General features: G+C 32.1%; 1 protein-coding gene across 1 annotated transcript; it reads left to right on the top strand.

Moving 5' to 3' along the window:
• Nucleotides 1–2008: 2008 nt before the first annotated feature.
• On the top strand, nt 2009–16195 carry Snx6 (sorting nexin 6; the record flags this gene model as incomplete). The annotated part of the gene is made up of 6 exons (XM_088234021.1): nt 2009–2123; nt 4797–4919; nt 10314–10484; nt 12350–12471; nt 14518–14686; nt 16036–16195. Coding segments are annotated over exons 1-6 (748 nt in total), but the record flags the coding sequence as incomplete, so codon positions are not given.
• Between the last annotated feature and the right edge of the window lie 380 nt (nt 16196–16575).

The raw sequence follows: 16575 nt of genomic DNA, 5'->3' as shown, positions 1-16575 counted from the left end.
AGACAATCCTACGCAAAATCTAGCCACATTATTTTTTGCATCTAGGCGTTCGTTTTTCAAACTGGCAGTTATGTCGAAATTTAATCCGATTTCAAAATTGACTTATATCGCTCTCATATTTTTAATAGGCTAAGAAAAAAAGTGCCCACCTCAGAACGATTAAAAAATTAAATAAATCGTAATTAAAGGAATAATTCCTCGGTGGAACACATTTTTTGTCACTTTTAATGCGTAGATAAACGTATCGAGGGGTTCTAGACCCGTCGGTAAATCCGATGTACTTACATCAAAACTTGATGGTGTGGGGATCGATAGTGTATCTTCGTAATAATAAGAAGATTTTGATCTTCAAATATGACGTCATACTGAATCTATGTCACTTTAGTGCGTAGATATGTGTACCGCGACCCACGCTTTTCCTTGTTTCATATTGATGTACCTACCCAAAACTTGAAGATGGGGGATCGGTAGTGTATCTTAGTAATCGCTAGAAAGAATAATTTATCTTCAACTATACCGTCAAGGCGAAGGTATGACGTATTTATCTTCACGAGGTTTTAAACAATTCGAACGAAAAAAATATTTCTCACTCAAAAATATAAATTTGCATTTTTATTCAGTTTTTTTTAAAGAATAATTGGCGTTTTAAGTTTAATAAAGTTATGGAAAATATATTTATTTTTTGGTTATTATTATTTTTGTTCCCGAAAGAGTAAATCCTGGGGAACATATAATAATTAATGTGCACATTTTACTTAGATATATTAATATTTAATTTCTCTAAAATAAATATGATGCCTCGTCGGCCTATTAGGCACATTACACTTGACAAATCGGGACCATTTTCAACTTTATACAAAATTACAGATCACATATTATTTTTCTATCACGAATTTTAAATAAATTTTACGTAGGTGTATAAAAAGGGTTATAGTTTATATTTTCTCGCGGTAAATGCAATTTATAATTTATGAACGGGAGAAATTTATGCTGAATTTATTAAATTTTCTTACACTTAGTAGCTTAGAGAGGTAGCCAAGTTTGAAGAAAAAACACATATAAAAACAGTTTATTTTATGGTGGAGTATTACATTTAGAGTTGCCCAATAACTAAATCACTTTAAAAAAATGTTTTTATACAATAAACATAAGTGATAAAACAGATCATTAAAAAAATAAAGTATAATTACATAGCAATGAAATACGTATTAAAAGGAAACAAAAAATCCCACAAAGGCATGGCCTGTTCGTGGGTATACAAAAAATGTTTATGAATTTTTGCTCCTATAATAAATAATGGACAGTTATAATATTTACGTGTAACATAAGAAAGAAAAAAAAAATATTCTGTAAAAGTAATTAAATTAAAAAAGGAATTAAAAAATATTTAAAAAACACAAAAATATTACTTATTATTAAAGGGCAACAAAATAAGTCATAGAAAAAAGAGTTTATATCTTCAGTTTAAATCCAAGATAGTGCATGTTTTTAAAAGAAGGAAAATTTTGAAAGTTTGGTATCAATGAAATATTATCAGTAAAAATTTTCGGCCTATAAAATATGCATGTCTCTGTGCGAGCCTCGTTTTACAATGTGCTATTTCTAAAGCTCGGGTTTCCTAGGACAGCGGTGCCCGTATTTTAACGGCCGTAATGAACATTAATGCGGTTGACAGCCGTCGTAACGGTGACTAGAGAGTGGTTTCCTATAAAAATGGTGTTGATAACACCGTTAAAAAATAAAACCACTCTCTAGTCACCACTACGACGGCTGTCCACCGCATCACCGTTCACTACGGCCGTTAAAATACGGGCACCGCTGTCCTAGGAAACCCTAGCTTAACACATGATTCCTTCTTTGACTTGATCTATTTGAGTTACTTGAAAATAAATTACTAGCATTATAATTAAGGGCTTCATGCGTAGGTACTTAGGGAACGCAATTATTTTTTCTACATTGGCAACACAGACCGGCCAGCTCAACTAATTCTCAATTTACCGCATCTGTCAAAATCAAAAATTTTAGTCGGAGAAGCTTGTGTCAGAAATATTTAACTGATTATAATTGCATTAAAAACAAACATTAACTTTGTAAATTCACGCTTACATCACACCTTCGCCATGGTAAGCACTATTCATTAAAATTAAATCCACTCCAATTCGTATTTTGAGTTATTTTCAATATTTTGCCATGTAATTGTACTATGTAGAATGTTTGTACCGAGGGCGTTACAAACAACGCGTATCAGTAAAAGATAACCCGATTCGTTTTTAACAATACCATTCGCAATTTGAGAATAAAAATTTTCGAAAAAATCTTTCTCCAACACGAAATACGCACTTACCACGTAGGTATTCGCAGAAATTAGCAATTTTTTATTTAATTACTTAGTATGCCGAGTTTTTGACTTATAATACCGTACGTTAGAGAAATTTATACTTTAAAAATAGTTTTTTTATTTATTTATTCATATTTTTTCTCTTACAAACCATAATTAATTATAAAAATAATGTGCCCTCACTGGGGTTACACAAAAATATTTTTACATTTGAAAATAAACAAAGAAGACTAACTTAATAAACAGAGATAATTAACAAAATGTGCAGACAGCTTTAAACACTACGTATTTATGTTTATAATTAATTTATGTACATCTATATTATTTGTATTACAAAACGCACAATGAAAAAACAAAAAGCTAACATAAGCTATACACTTGTGGAGCAGTTGATTCAATATTGGTTTGGGAAAATAAGGCCATCCATTTTACTTCTACCCAGCTTCACTATCCATTTTTTATAGCCTTTTTGAACATTTTCTCGTTACTAATTGTTTTAATAGATAGTGGAAATAGGTTATAGATTTTACTTGAATTATCCTCAAAATTCCTTTGTCTGAAAGTGGTATAAGTTTGTATTTGTTTAAGTTGTCTTTGTGTTGAGGATCTAGTGATTATATTATTTGTATGTGATGTATTTTTTTTTTAAATTTCAATTTATTTATTTTAAATATAACATCTACATTACAAAAATATATTTAATACGTACATATTATAAAAAAGGAGAAAAAAATACACGAAAGAGACTCATGTCAAAGAAGTAGAAGAATCCTGCTCCGGAAAACCCCTTCGGATACATTGAACAGATCAATATCCAGAGCGATGTTGTTCAACATAGCGGTAGCCCTTCCAACAGGCATAACCATAGGCAGGTTGGTCCTGAATATCGGAATATGAAACAATCTACGCTGACGCTGTCTTAGGTAATTATCAGGAACATGCAAACCAATGCTCATCATAATTTCAGAATTATCGATCATACCGCGCAACAATCAATAAAAATGAGTAGTCAAATCCACATTCCTTCTAGTCTCTAAACTGTTGTAGCCGAGCATACCCTGGAGAAACTCGGTCGGGTAGAGCCGAGGATAATACCCGCACTCTCTCATGTAGAGATATCTCAGAAACTTCTTTTAGATTTTTTCTATCATAAGTACTTCAGTTCATGTGGCCCCCAAATCATCGAGCCACTCTCGAGTCTACTTCGCATCAAGGAGTTGTAAAGAGTTCTCAGTACGCAGGTATTTTCGAAAACCCTGGCAGTACGCAGAACAAATCCTAACATCTTCAATGCATTACTACTGATCGTCTCTATGTGTTCATGAAATGTCAGAGTGCTCACAAATCTAACGCCCAGATCCTTAACATGTATTGTAGGGGTTATGTCTTTCATTTGAGTATGAGTAGTTTTTGAATCTGTAGGTGAGTATTATTTTAGCGTATAATTATTTCGGTGTCATAAGTTGTGATTTGTGGAATATTTCTTCAGTAGATGTCTGTATCGGGACTCTGAGTATAATTTTAACTATGGATTTTTGTGCAACGAATACACTATTTAAAACGGCGTCACTGTTTTTTAATTACAAGATCAGGATTTATGAGTTCATCAATTGAAAAAAATGTTGTGATTTTCAAAAACCCCATAAGCCATTAACATGTCACAAATCATACATAGACATGCCCCGAGCTCTCAAAAATCATGGCACTTAACTCATGCCCAAACGCTCAGTCATGCCTAACGCGTATTCAGTCATTCGACAGCCAGCCAGGCCTGATGTTAAAATCAAAATCAAAATGCCTGCTTGTGCCATGAGAGTGTGTAAAAACTTCCAGATAAACATTGTATAAAGGATCGTGTAGGTAACTTTTGTTCATTGGTAAATATTTGTTCATGCCCCTAACGAAAGTCGGGCCGCTACTAACGGGAGTCTGGGAGAAGTACCGGAAACATTGCTGTACGCTTGAAGAATCTTGATTTGGAAAACAGTATTTCAAACATTATTTCTTAAGGGCTATTTTTCTTTGAGATGGTATTTTTGACATAAGACCATTTACTTCCATGCGTCATATTGCAGGACATATGGCGCTCGACGCGGCCACTATTAATTTCTAGAACAATTTAGCCAGTTGACATTTTAATTAAATATTTAATATCGACTGAATTCGTAGTGCTATTTTTTAATTTATTTTTTAATGAGTTATGTATTAAAGTAATGGATAATATATCTATATAACATAATATATCACGAAGTTACATCGTCTGAGTTGATTTCATGGATGAGAGTTGTTGTATCACACAGAACCACAGAAAAATATCAATTTATAGTATATATTACTTACATTATATTATGTACTAATATATGATTTTTTTTAGCTTACCTGTAAATAAAACCACCATTCGCCACTGCTACTTTCACCAGGAAGGGAAAGTTAATATATATAAATGTTTTCTTTCTAGGAGAGCACTGAAGATTCATCCCATATAAACTCTAGTCCCTTCCAGCAGAACGAGACGAGATCTCTCCAGCCCAAAGTTGGCAAGGCCAATGAAACCATCTCTCTGGCAGACAACAGCCTACTGGTAAATCAACATTTTTACTGTATTTCAAATTCGAATTAACTTTTATTGCACGAAAATAACATTTTTAGAATACTGATTTGGTCTAAGGAAGTATGACCACATTTCTGACTATCATAGGCAACTGAAATGGCTCAGAATTAGACAGCAGAGAGACTATCACTCCCTCTCACTTCTGTTCAATGTACTTCATAATCCTAACGCTCCTATGTACATACCTGCGTGAAAAATTTCAACGCTTATCAGTTCATGGTTTACCTCTGCGTTCTAATTCTCAAGGCACTCTCTTAATACCCATACACAATTCCTCTTTCTTCTCTAACTCACATAGTGTCCATGCGGCTCCACTGTGGAATCATCTCCCATCCACCATCAAAGATGTTACTTCAGTATCTCTGTTTAAATTACGTCTGAAGAAACATCTCCTTTCTCTTCCTTAATCTCTTCTCCTTTCCTCTTTCCTCTTTTTTCCGTTTTCCCATTGAGTAATAGTTTTGATTTAAGGAAATTTATAAACAAATAAGTTTATTTCTGTTTTTATATATCTTTAGCTTTTTAATCTTTATTTTCTATTGAATATGTTCTGTAACTTGAATTATAAAAATAAAACTATTATTTTATTGGTTGGTTGGAAGAAATTGCCATTTGGCAATGTATAAATAACATTATTTTTTTTTTTTATTTATTTACAATTTTAAAAAACCCGTTAGGGTTACATTAGAAATTTAATATTGTCTAGTCATTTTATGTCTCGTCTAGTCTAGTTAGTTCAGTCATATGTACAAAAAGTTAAATAAATAAATATAGAATAGTGATTTATTATATAAACAATAGATGAGTGATACTTTAATCCACAAATTTGGAATATCCAGTGACCGGTTTCATAGCTTTCGCGACATCTTAGAGACTGGTATCTTTATTAAGGAGTTCTATGTATTTACACAAAACAGATGTAAGGAGAGATAATTCAAAATTATATGAAAGTAAATTGAATAAAGGTATTTTTATCTTAACAATTATTAACATATTACAACAGAGATGAAGAACATTTAAGAGAAGGTAATATAGAAGTCCAGGCATCTACAGGGCTTATGACCTGTCAATGGCTGGTTTAAGTGGCAATTTTACACACTGTGTAACATTCACCATTCTGCCTATATTTGAACATCTATATTCCTTCAATTCTTTTATCTGTTGATGTTTGTGAAGGTAAAGAGCTGAAACCTTCATTTATGCGGGTGAGATTCATCTAATTGAATTATTTCACCTACATACTAGACTAGGCAACGCCTGAAAATATTATTTTATCAATTTCTATACTTCTTCATGGACCAGGTAATTTATCAACAATATACCTGGTCCATGAAGAAGTATAGAAATCGAATGAAATCGAAATCGTTGACGCATGTTTAGGAAGAATAAAATCTTTACATTAATAAATTACGATGCAGAAAGTTTAAAAATGTGGCAATAGAAATATAACATAAACATAGATTACACAAACATCACTCTGTCAGATTTAAAATTTACACTAAAAATGCATTATGTAACTTAGTAGACATTATAATAATGAATATATACATCTCCCTTCCCCTCCTTATCCTCTCTTCAAGCATTCCTGTCCTAATCCCGCCCAATTTACAGTAACTTAATGTTCTTAAAATAAATATAAAAAAGTTCTTTGATCATTGAAAAATATTTACGAGTACATGTAAATAACATTTTTATATGTATTTATTTGATATGTAAAATATTTTCTTTACTAACTTTGTATACTATGTGGAAATCTGTTATTAGTTCTGAGTTTATACACTATATCTGTTTGTTTACTATAAATATGTTTGTTTACTATAAATATGTATGTAGAACTGTTGATTTCCCAAATAAAATAAATAAATAAATAATGTGAAAAGAAGATGAGAATCGGGTTGTGGTCCTGTGGCTAGTATCTCGGACTCACGGACCGAAGGTCCGTGATTCGAATCCCACTCTACCCCAATTTGATTACCATTTTCTAATAGTGAGTTATTTACAACTCGTTGAAAATGGCCGTCAAAATGAAATATTTGGGTAAATCATAAGAACGCAAATAATTCTTTTTTTAAAAAGAAAAAAAAAGATAGTTTAAACAGTTATCATAAAAGTGTGAAACAATTTTGCCGCGATGTAGATGACAGTTGAAGTTTTGTGTTGCCATACTAAAAAAAGTGATACTGTATAAATCCAATTTCCCAATATTTAGGTGAAAAATCATTGTATGCATTTTACGCTAATTCAAATTTTTAAGTACATACAAAAAAATATTAATGCATATTGTTTTAAAATTCAATTTAAAAAAAGTAATTATAGTATTGATTGAAAAAATACAAAATATGTTTAGTTAAATGATTGATAAATATTCATAATCTCCAATGATGACAGTTTTTACAATTTTTCTGCTATATATTTAGTATAGTCTTGTACAATAATTAAATTTTTATGTAAGAAATGTGTTAAACCTCAGCACTCTTCGTTCGGTGTATTTCGCACTATTTCAATCAGTGGCAACATATGGCATAATAGGATGGGGTGGTTGTGTTCAGACAATCTACAGACTGCTTATGATAACCCAAAAAACCATACTAAAATAATATTTAAATATCCTCCTTTTCATCGGATCTATTGTTTAAAGAGGCCAAAGTCTTTTCAATTAGACAAATCTATTATAAATCATGTCTGTTCAACTTTTGGACCACAAGTAGTAAACAAAGAACACGACAGGAAATAATAACAAGATATTCCTCAAAAGTAAATTACTTATTTATTTATTTATTTATTTATTTATTATCATTATATTACATACACAAAATTGTAATTTATGTAAAGTTGCTTTGACTGTCTAACTAGGGTTATTTACCCCGTTCTAAAACAGTCAAAAAATATAAAAATATAAAAAACAGTAATCAATTTATAGAAACAGTTATAAGATACAGGACAAAGTAAAAAATGGGGTAAAAACATGGTAAAAAATGTAGTAAAAACATAGTAAAATGTAATAAAAACATAGTAAAATTGTAGTAAAAACAGTAAAAATGTAGTAAAAACATAGTAAAAATGTAGTAAAAAAAACGTAGCAAAAAAAATAAATTATTTTAAAAAAAGTAATAAATGCAGTGAAAACATAGTAAAAAAAACCATGAAAATATATAAATATGTCTATAAAAATATTTTGAAACTCAGTAAAATGCGAAATAAAAACAGAATACATAGTAAGAAACATATTTAAAGTCATAATAAAAAAATTAATGTATGTTGTATAGCAAAAAGCATATTTAAAGAAAGAAAAAAAAAGAAAAAAAAACAGCATATTAAAAAATCAAGTAAAAGATGTAATAAAAATTTAAAAAATAAATACATAGTTAAAACAAGTTAAAAAGTCATGAGGATCTTAAAAATTAAATTAGTAAAAAACTAAAAATATACATTAACAATTTAATTAAAACATGTGTTGGCCATCTAACAGCCACCATTAACCCCTCAGACTCCCTGCGACCAATTTCTCACTACGTACCAAAAAGTAAAATAACTTTGGCCAAGCGACATCTCTCTGTTGTAGGTCCAAGAATTTTTAATTTACTAGATCAGGTAACAAAGGAATCTGAGTCATTTTCGAAATTCAAATCTGGTTTGAGTAATTTTGGTTTGCTCGAGCGGGAATGGATTTCTGCGATCAAATGTGGACTAACTGGTAAATGATTAATATGTATTTATAAATGTAAAATGTAATAATGTATAAAGTATCAATGATGTGTATAAACTTAATATATATGTATATGTATTTATTTATTTATTTTTATTTTATTTAGGAAACATACACTACAGTTACAAAGTTTAATTTGGTAATGTATCCAAAATAAAACAAGTTTATTGGATTGTAATTCTACTTTATTTTTATAAAATATACAAAGGGTATATTGTGACGCGTTTCGTCTTGTTAGGACATTTTCAAACAAACTTACTTAAATATTTACAAAGTTTCCTTATATACTAAAAATAATTGCTATTTTATGTTTGCGGATTTCTATACAAACCAAAATAAGTAGAGTAATTAAAATTCAATTAGGTTAACTCAGTATACCCTAATTGAATTTTAATTACTCTACTTATTTTGGCTTGTATAGAAATCCACAAACATAAAATAGCAATTATTTTTAGTATATAAGGAAATTTTGTAAATATTTAAGTTAGTTTGTTTGAAAATGTCCTAACAAGACGAAACGCGTCACAATATACCCTTATAAAGTAGAATTACAATCCAATAAACTTGTTTTATTTTGGATACATTACCAAATTAAATATGGAAATCTACCAATTATCTGCATACACAATAAACAAAGTTTAATATTTTACACAATTAGACTTAATTCTAATGGACCAGTGAAGTTTCCATATTATAAAGCAATTATATGTAAGGTTAATTATGAAAGTATAAAAAAGAGAAGGAAAAAAGAAAAACATAAATGAAAGTTGTTTAAAAATTAAAATTTAAGTGAAAAAAATATATTTTAAAGTTTGTAGTTTGTAGTGAGGATTTACAAATGGAAATAATATTAAAGATGAAGAAAATTTGTAAGAGTAATTAAAAATTAAGAATAGAAATAAAGAATGAAAAACATGCTCAGATGTAAAAATAAAATAAAATAGTAATAACATTTTTTTTAAAAAAAGGAAAAACATAAATATACACATATTTATTTTAAGGGATTCAAAGAAACGATGAGAAGAATCTTTAAGTGAAATATAAGACAATAAATTTAGGTCGATTTAAAAACATCTTCAAAATTAATGACATCATAGTAAGAGCAGCAATATATTGATTTTATTAACATATATAATATAAGTAATTAAAAGTAGTTTAAAGGTATAAAAACATGCCAATGCAGCAGAGAAAAAAGAAAAAATAAAAAAGGAATAACAAGTATAGCAAGTAATCTTTAAAATTTGAAAAAGCAATATAAGGAGAAGATTTTAAACCAAGAGAAGTCGATAAAATTTCATTTCATTCATGTATGTATAAAATATAATATAAATATGTATGTGCTAATATATATGTATATATGTGTGTGAATGTATGGTTACGAATGCATTACAAGTGCCCCGACTCAACGCGGATTTTCTAGCGAGTCGGAGCAAGTTCACAGACATGGGTCGTTCCTGATTGTGTCGCTATAAACTGTGTCTCTGTCCTTAACAAATGCATGTATAATGTAATTAATTAATAAATAATAAATTTCATTTTTTCCACACATTTTTCATTTCCTCACTTTAGCGTTTTCCTCAGTTTTACACTTTTTTTGTTGCCCCCTTGAAAAACGTAAAACAAGGATTTTATTGTATTGTTTATTTGCGCCTTTGCAGGTGGACATTTCGGACGCTTTGAGCGAAAAGGAGAAGGTCAAGTTCACCGTCCACACGCGGACTTCGTTACCAGACTTCCAGAAAAGCGATTTCTTCGTCGTCCGCCAGCACGAGGAGTTCATATGGCTACACGATCGCTTCGAGGAGAACGAAGAGTACGCCGGATTCATTGTAAGATGTATTTCGAATTCAACTGTCTCGCCGCATATTAATGTGGTTAACATATTACAACAGAGATGAAGCATATTTTAGAGAAGAGAATACAGAAGTCTAGGCATCTACAGGGCTTATGACCTATCATTGGCTGGTTTAAGTGGCCACTCTACACACTGTGTAACATTCACCATTCTGCCCATATTTGAACACCCACATTATTTTATTTTTTTAAATATTTTTTTTACAATATTCTGTAAAAGATAATATGGTATTTTTTTTTTATAGTAATTAAAAAAGGAAATAAAAAATATTTTTAAAAAACACAAAAATATTCCTTTTTATTAAAGGGCAACATAATAAAACATAGAAAAAAAGAGTTTATATCTTTAGTTTGAATCCAGAATAGTGCATGTTTTTTAAAAGAAGGAAAATTTTGAAAGTTTCCTTATTCCTTCAATTCTTTCATCTGTTGATGTTTGTGAAGTTAAAGAGCTGAAACCTTTATTTATGCGGGTGAGATTCATTTCATTGAATTATTTCACCTACATACTAGGCAACGCCTGAAAATTTTATTTCTTTCAATTTCTATACTTTTTTATGGGCCAGGTGGATTCATCAATAATATTTTGAGTTTGTCCAAATCTTTGTAGACAAGAACTGGGGAGCTATTAATATTAACATGTTACAACAGAGATGTAGAACATTTTAGAGCAGGGAATACTGAAGTCTAGCCATCTACAGGACCTGTCATTGGCTGGTTTAAGTGGCCACTTTACACACTGCGTAACATTCACCATTCTGCCCATATTTGAACATCAATATTCCTTCGATTCTGTACTTGTGATAAAAGTAGAAACAATTTTGCCGCGATCTACATGACAGTTGTTTTAATGATGCCATATAAAAAAAGTGATACCGTATAAATAAAATTTCCCAACATTTAGGGGAAAAATTATTGTATGTTATTTTATACACATAAAATAATTTTACATGCTTTTTTAAAATTAAATAAATAAACAGATTACATAATATTGTTTAAAAAAAATATAAAAATATTTTTAATGAAATCATTGAAAATTCTCGGTTTTATCAACAGAGTGACGACAGACTTCAAAAATATTAATACCATCAAAACTCTTCATTGCTCACTAGTTCCACCCCATCTAGAATACGCTTCTCCTATTTGGTCTCCATTCTACAGGACTCATATTGACCATATCGAGTCTGTCCAACACCGTTTTCTAAGAAAAGTGGCATTGCTGCTCGGATTACAAAGGGGTAATTATTCCTATTTTGAAATAGAGCAATCTCTTAATCTGTCTTCATTGGAGACACGTAGAACTGAGATGGACCTTATATGCATTTTCAAAATACTTAATGCTTTAAGTGATGTCCCATCTCTGTTGCGATCAATTTCTTTTCATGTTCCCAACCGTGTCACCAGAAGTCAAAATCTGCTATTTATAAAATCTTCTAAGAGCAACTTTGGTTTTTATGCCCCAATGTCCAGAATGTGTAGATTAGTCAATCATCACACGTCTTGGAATTCTTTGGGATAGATCTTCCGGCTTTTCGTAGATCTCTTCGCGACTAAACAGTGTGGGATGAAGCTGGATTGGCATGGTTTTGCTCGAAGTTTTATGTCTTTCGTTTTTATGAATATATTGTATACAATTATTGTTTTGCCCTTGTTTGTTTTTGCTAAATAGTTTTCTGTTCTTTTTGTTCAGTTTCTTGCATTTATGTTTCTTCATGTAACTGTTGTAATTGGCGTAGGCCGTATATATAATAAATAAATATAAATTTTTCTAGAGTATATGTATAGGTTATTTTATCATTATCTAAATATTATTAATTTACATAATTATGTTTTGCTTTAGATTCCTCCCGCCCCGCCTCGCCCCGACTTCGACGCCAGCCGTGAGAAGCTACAGAGGCTCGGCGAAGGAGAAGGGGCACTTACCCGGGAGGAATTCCACAAAATGAAGGATGAATTGGAAGAGTAAGACTGCTGTGTTTAGTCAATAGATTCACTATTATCATTATATACATATATATATATATATATATATTTGAATAATTTATGTTGTTATGTTATGTTATGCTGTTGATGTTTGTGAAGTTAAAGACCGTTAAACGTTAAACCAGCCATTGACAGGTCATAAGCCCTGTAGATGCCTATACTTCTATATTACCTTCTCTTAAATGTTCACAACTAATTTAATGGATAGGACAACGAAATTGATGGATAGGACAACTAATTTGATGAATAGGACAACTATTTTGATGGATAGGACAACTAATTTGATGGATAGGACAACGAAGTTGATGTATAGGACAACGAAATTGATGGATAGGACAACGAAATTGATGGATAAGACAACGAATTTGATGGATAGGACAACTAATTTGATGTATAGGACAACGAAATTTATGGATAGGACAACGAATTTGATGGATAGGACAACGAAATTGATGTATAGGACAACGAAATTGATGGATAGGACAACTAATTTGATGGATAGGACAACTAATTTGATGGATAGGAAAACGAAATTGATGTATAGGACAACGAAATTGATGGATAGGCCAACGAAATTGATGGATAGGACAACTAATTTGATGGATAGGACAACTAATTTGATGGATAGGACAACGAAATTGATGGATAGGACAACTAATTTGATGGATAGGACAACTAATTTGATGGATAGGAAAACGAAATTGATGTATAGGACAACGAAATTGATTGATAGGACAACGAAATTGATGGATAGGACAACTAATTTGATGGATAGGACAACTAATTTGATGGATAGGACAACTAATTTGATGGATAAGACAACTAATATGATGGATAGGACAACTAATTTGATGGTTAGGAAAACAAAATTGATGTATAGGACAACGAAATTGATGGATAGGACAACTAATGTGATGGATAGGACAACGAATTTGATGGATAGGACAACTAATTTGATGTATAGGACAACGAAATTTATGGTTAGGACAACGAATTTGATGGATAGGACAACTAATTTGATGGATAGGACAACGAAATGAATGTATAGGACAACGAAATTGATAGATAGGACAACTAATTTGATCGATAGGACAACGAATTTGATGGATAGGACAACTAATTTGATGTATAGGACAACGAAATTTATGGATAGGACAACTAATTTGATGGATAGGACAACGAATTTGATGGATAGGACAACTAATTTGATGTATAGGACAACGAAATTTATGGTTAGGACAACGAATTTGATGGATAGGACAACGAATTTGATGGATAGGACAACGAAATTGATGTATAGGACAACGAAATTAATGGATAGGACAACTAATTTAATGTAAAGGACAACTAATTTGATGGATAGGACAACTAATTTGATAGATAGGACAACTAATTTGATGGATAGGACAACTAATTTGATGGATAGGACAACTAATTTGATGGATAGGACAACTAATTTGATGGATAGGACAACTAATTTGATGGATAGGACAACTAATTTGATGGATAGGACAACTAATTTGATGGATAGGACAACGAAATTGATGTATAGGACAACTAATTTGATGGATAGGACAACGAAATTGATGGATAGGAAACGAATTTGATGGATAGGACAACTAATTTGATGGATAGGACAACTAATTTGATAACAGCAGGAGTGGTGTGGAGCCAGCCAGAAGTCCAACAGCTTAGCATAATTATTAGCAGTTCTGTGGATGCTCACCAGGGGAGTGGAGACACTCTGGAACGTGTCCTCTTCGAATGTATCGGCTACTCTCCTCCAATACTGAAAATATGTATTCATCACTGAAGCATAAAAAATAATAAATCATTAATTTAACCAATAATTGAAAAAGATGCATTTTCATACTTTTGTGTTAATTTAATTAAAATGTTAAGTGTTAATTTAAAATATTTGATACCCTTGTACATTTTAAAAAATATTTTTAAACAAGAAAACACTAGTCTTTATAGACAGTTTGGGGAAAGGGGTGGACGCTTTCATGGTCTCAATGTTTGCAGCGAATACTTGGCCACCTTCAAGAAGACCGTCGCCATGCACGAAGTGTTCCTGACCCGGCTCGCCACGCACCCCGTCTTCCGCAGGGACTCGCACTTGCGCGTGTTCCTGGAGTACGAGAAGGACCTCTGCGCCAAGCCGAGACGCCGCATGGACATCTTCGGCGGGCTGGTGATTATTTATTCTAGTGCACACAGTTCTATGTTATAATTTTATTTTATTTATTTATATATTCGCCCAACGGGCATTTTTAAGGACATCTTTATGCGTAGAAAATTATTATAAAGGAAAGTAAAAAGACACAATGGTATATAGTCGACTCAGTGGGAGTGGAAGCGGGAGAGAGGTGTTTATAATTGAATTTGATTCAGTGATCGTTTGGAAAAAGACAACTTGTGATCAAAGAAATCAAGACTGGTATGTTTGTCGGCAGACCTGAGAATTCTGGGCATAGGGGAATGAAAACCATAGTTAGTTCTATGGTTATCGGTGTGAAAGAGTAAGTTTTGTCTGAGGTTTCTAGTTGGGATATTTAATTTTATCGAGCTCAGTAGTTCAGGCGCATCAAAGAGTGAGTTGGGAATTTTAAATAGGACTAGAAGGTCGGATTTATTTCGACGATCTTGAAGAGAAGTTTAATTTAAGCTAGTTTCTAACTCATACGTATATTGGTCTCTGGATAAGCCCAACCTCCAGCCTATCTTTCTTAAAAAACGATGTTGAACTGATTCAATATTCTTGATGTGAACATCATAATATGGAGACCAGATAACGGAGGAATACTCTAGGTGCGGGCGAACTAGCGAACAGAAGAGAGCTTTAAGGGTATTGATATTTTTGAAGTCAGCTGTGCTTCTGTTAATACATTCAAGAAGTTTTAAGGATTTATTGATAACATGTTCAATATGAATTGTAAAAGTTTAGTGTCAAGAATAATACCTAAATCTCGTATACTAGACACAGATGATAATATTTCATCGTTCAGTGAGTGGTCGTATATGATTGGATTTTCCAGACGAAAAAATCTCATAACCTTGCACTTACTTAAGTTGAGATGTAGATTATTGGATGAGCACCAGGTGCTAAAAGACAGTCAATCAGATTGTAATAGTGAACAATTGGAAAAGAAGTACAGAAACACAATAATACAAAAATTATTACAAAAAACATCTCCCCCGTGTAAAAACTTTATAAATCAAATTAACGCAGCAGGCTCCTTTAACAAGTGCCTTGAAGATGCGGCAGAGGCCCTGGCTTGGACATGTGCTGCACATGCGTCAGGAGAACCCAAACCCAAATCGCCTCTTTTTTAAACCTGCGGGCTCACGCCGTCCTGAAAGGCCGTCGATGACGATCTTTCGAAATTCGGCTGAACTTAGCGACGCAGGATCGATGTGGGACGAAGCGAGAATGTTGGCCGGCGATAGACGTCTTTATCTCCCCGTCGTAATTGAGGCCCAGGTTGTTTGAATTAAGGCGTACACCCTGCATTCTAGTTAATTAATTAACAATGTCCCCAGGTGAAGTCCCTGGGGAACACCACGGATGAGATATACCTGAGCGCAACAGTGAGGGACGTCAACGACTTCTTCGAGCAAGAGATGAACTTTCTCTCCGAGTACAATAATCACCTTAAGGAGGCCACCCAGAGGTCCGACAAGATGACGAGCAAGCATAAAGGTCAGTGTACCCTCCATTTTTACTAATCCACTTTGTTCTAAACAAATTTACTAACTAAAGGCTAAATGATGTCAAAATGCTATCTCTTTGTGGTCAAACTATTATTATATTTTTTTTGCGCTTTACAAAGTGATTTTAACTTTTTATTTTTAACTTTCAACTTTTTGAACAGTTCACTGAAATCTACTTTGGCAAACAAATGTTTATCGCAGGAGGCTAAACTAGCAGTTCACAATGGAGTTCTAGTGCCAACTCTAATTTATGGGAGTGTAGTATGGAATTGGAAAAAATGATGATGAAAGTAGATTAAATGCTGTCGAAATGCGATCCCTCAGGCGAATGTGTGGTTAAAGGATTTATGATAGGTGCACAAATGTCGA

This window comes from Micrasema longulum, unplaced genomic scaffold (genome assembly GCF_059751315.1).
Source record: "Micrasema longulum isolate JH-2025_06_02 unplaced genomic scaffold, ASM5975131v1 h1tg001179l, whole genome shotgun sequence".
Classification (NCBI taxonomy): Eukaryota; Metazoa; Arthropoda; class Insecta; order Trichoptera; family Brachycentridae; genus Micrasema; species Micrasema longulum.
Note: the sequence above shows the minus strand (reverse complement) of the source record. Positions and strands in the feature narration are given on the sequence as shown.